Raw genomic sequence first — 854 nt, 5'->3', positions numbered from 1 at the left:
AACGCAGGAAATAGTGGAATTCCGCACCCGGCCGGTGACGACGCGCCTCGGAGTCTCGGAGACGCCCGTGTGCCAGTCGGAGGAGACGCTGATCTTCCCCAAGCGAGCCAAGTCCGCCAGCGACGAGTGGGTCTTCGTCCTCAACCACGAGAATGTGGAACAGGCGCTGAGAGTCGAGAAGTGCATAAAGTACGTGTGTTTGTCCCTCTCTCTGTGTGTGTTTATCCTTGCAGCTAGAGCGATGAGTAAATGGACTTAAGTATTAGATGAATAGCATACGTCTTTATACGGATTTACACGAACCTAGGATATAGTAATAGCCAGGCAGGGACGAAGCCACACAGACAAATAAGAGCGTGCGTTTCCCTTGCAGCGAGGGCGCGGCTTGCGAGTTCGAGTCCCCGTTGCCCCCTGAGATAAGGACCGTGTGCAGGCAGAAGTACGTGTACCGAAGGATGCTCACCGTCGGAAGCAACAAGATCCAGCCTGAAGAAGTCCTGATGCCATCCTGCTGCGTCTGCTACAGGAAGTAAGTCGGGAATGGAAGGAGGGAGCTGAGGAGATAAGATAGAGGCGATAATCAAGGAGAGAGAGATGGGGGGGAAATAAGGGAACTCATTAGATAAGAGAGAGACGATAATCAAGGAGAAATAGAGAGGAGGCAGATAAGGGAACTAAAAAAAAAAAGAGAAGAGGCGATAATCAAGGAAGCAGTATAGATGGAGAAAGAAATAAGTAGGAAATGAGAGGATTAGATACTAAGGAGAGACAGAGGTAGAAGAAGCAAGTTTGAGAAAAAAGAGAGGCCAGGGGAGCTTTGGAAATAGAAAAGGAAGGGATTACCCAGTAGATAT

At 49.4% G+C, this 854-nt stretch overlaps 1 protein-coding gene across 1 annotated transcript in view; it reads left to right on the top strand.

Annotated features, from left to right (window-relative positions):
• LOC119582346 overlaps window positions 1-854 on the top strand; it is a 14,798-nt gene that overhangs the window by 11,385 nt on the left and 2,559 nt on the right. Inside the window, exons 6-7 of the mRNA XM_037930562.1 lie at window positions 8-189; window positions 374-529. Of these exons, the coding sequence (XP_037786490.1) occupies window positions 8-189; window positions 374-529 (338 nt within the window). The remainder of the gene's footprint in view (window positions 1-7; window positions 190-373; window positions 530-854) is intronic.

This window comes from Penaeus monodon, chromosome 15 (genome assembly GCF_015228065.2).
Source record: "Penaeus monodon isolate SGIC_2016 chromosome 15, NSTDA_Pmon_1, whole genome shotgun sequence".
NCBI classification, from domain to species: domain Eukaryota; kingdom Metazoa; phylum Arthropoda; class Malacostraca; order Decapoda; family Penaeidae; genus Penaeus; species Penaeus monodon.
This window is presented reverse-complemented; position numbering and strand designations above follow the sequence as displayed.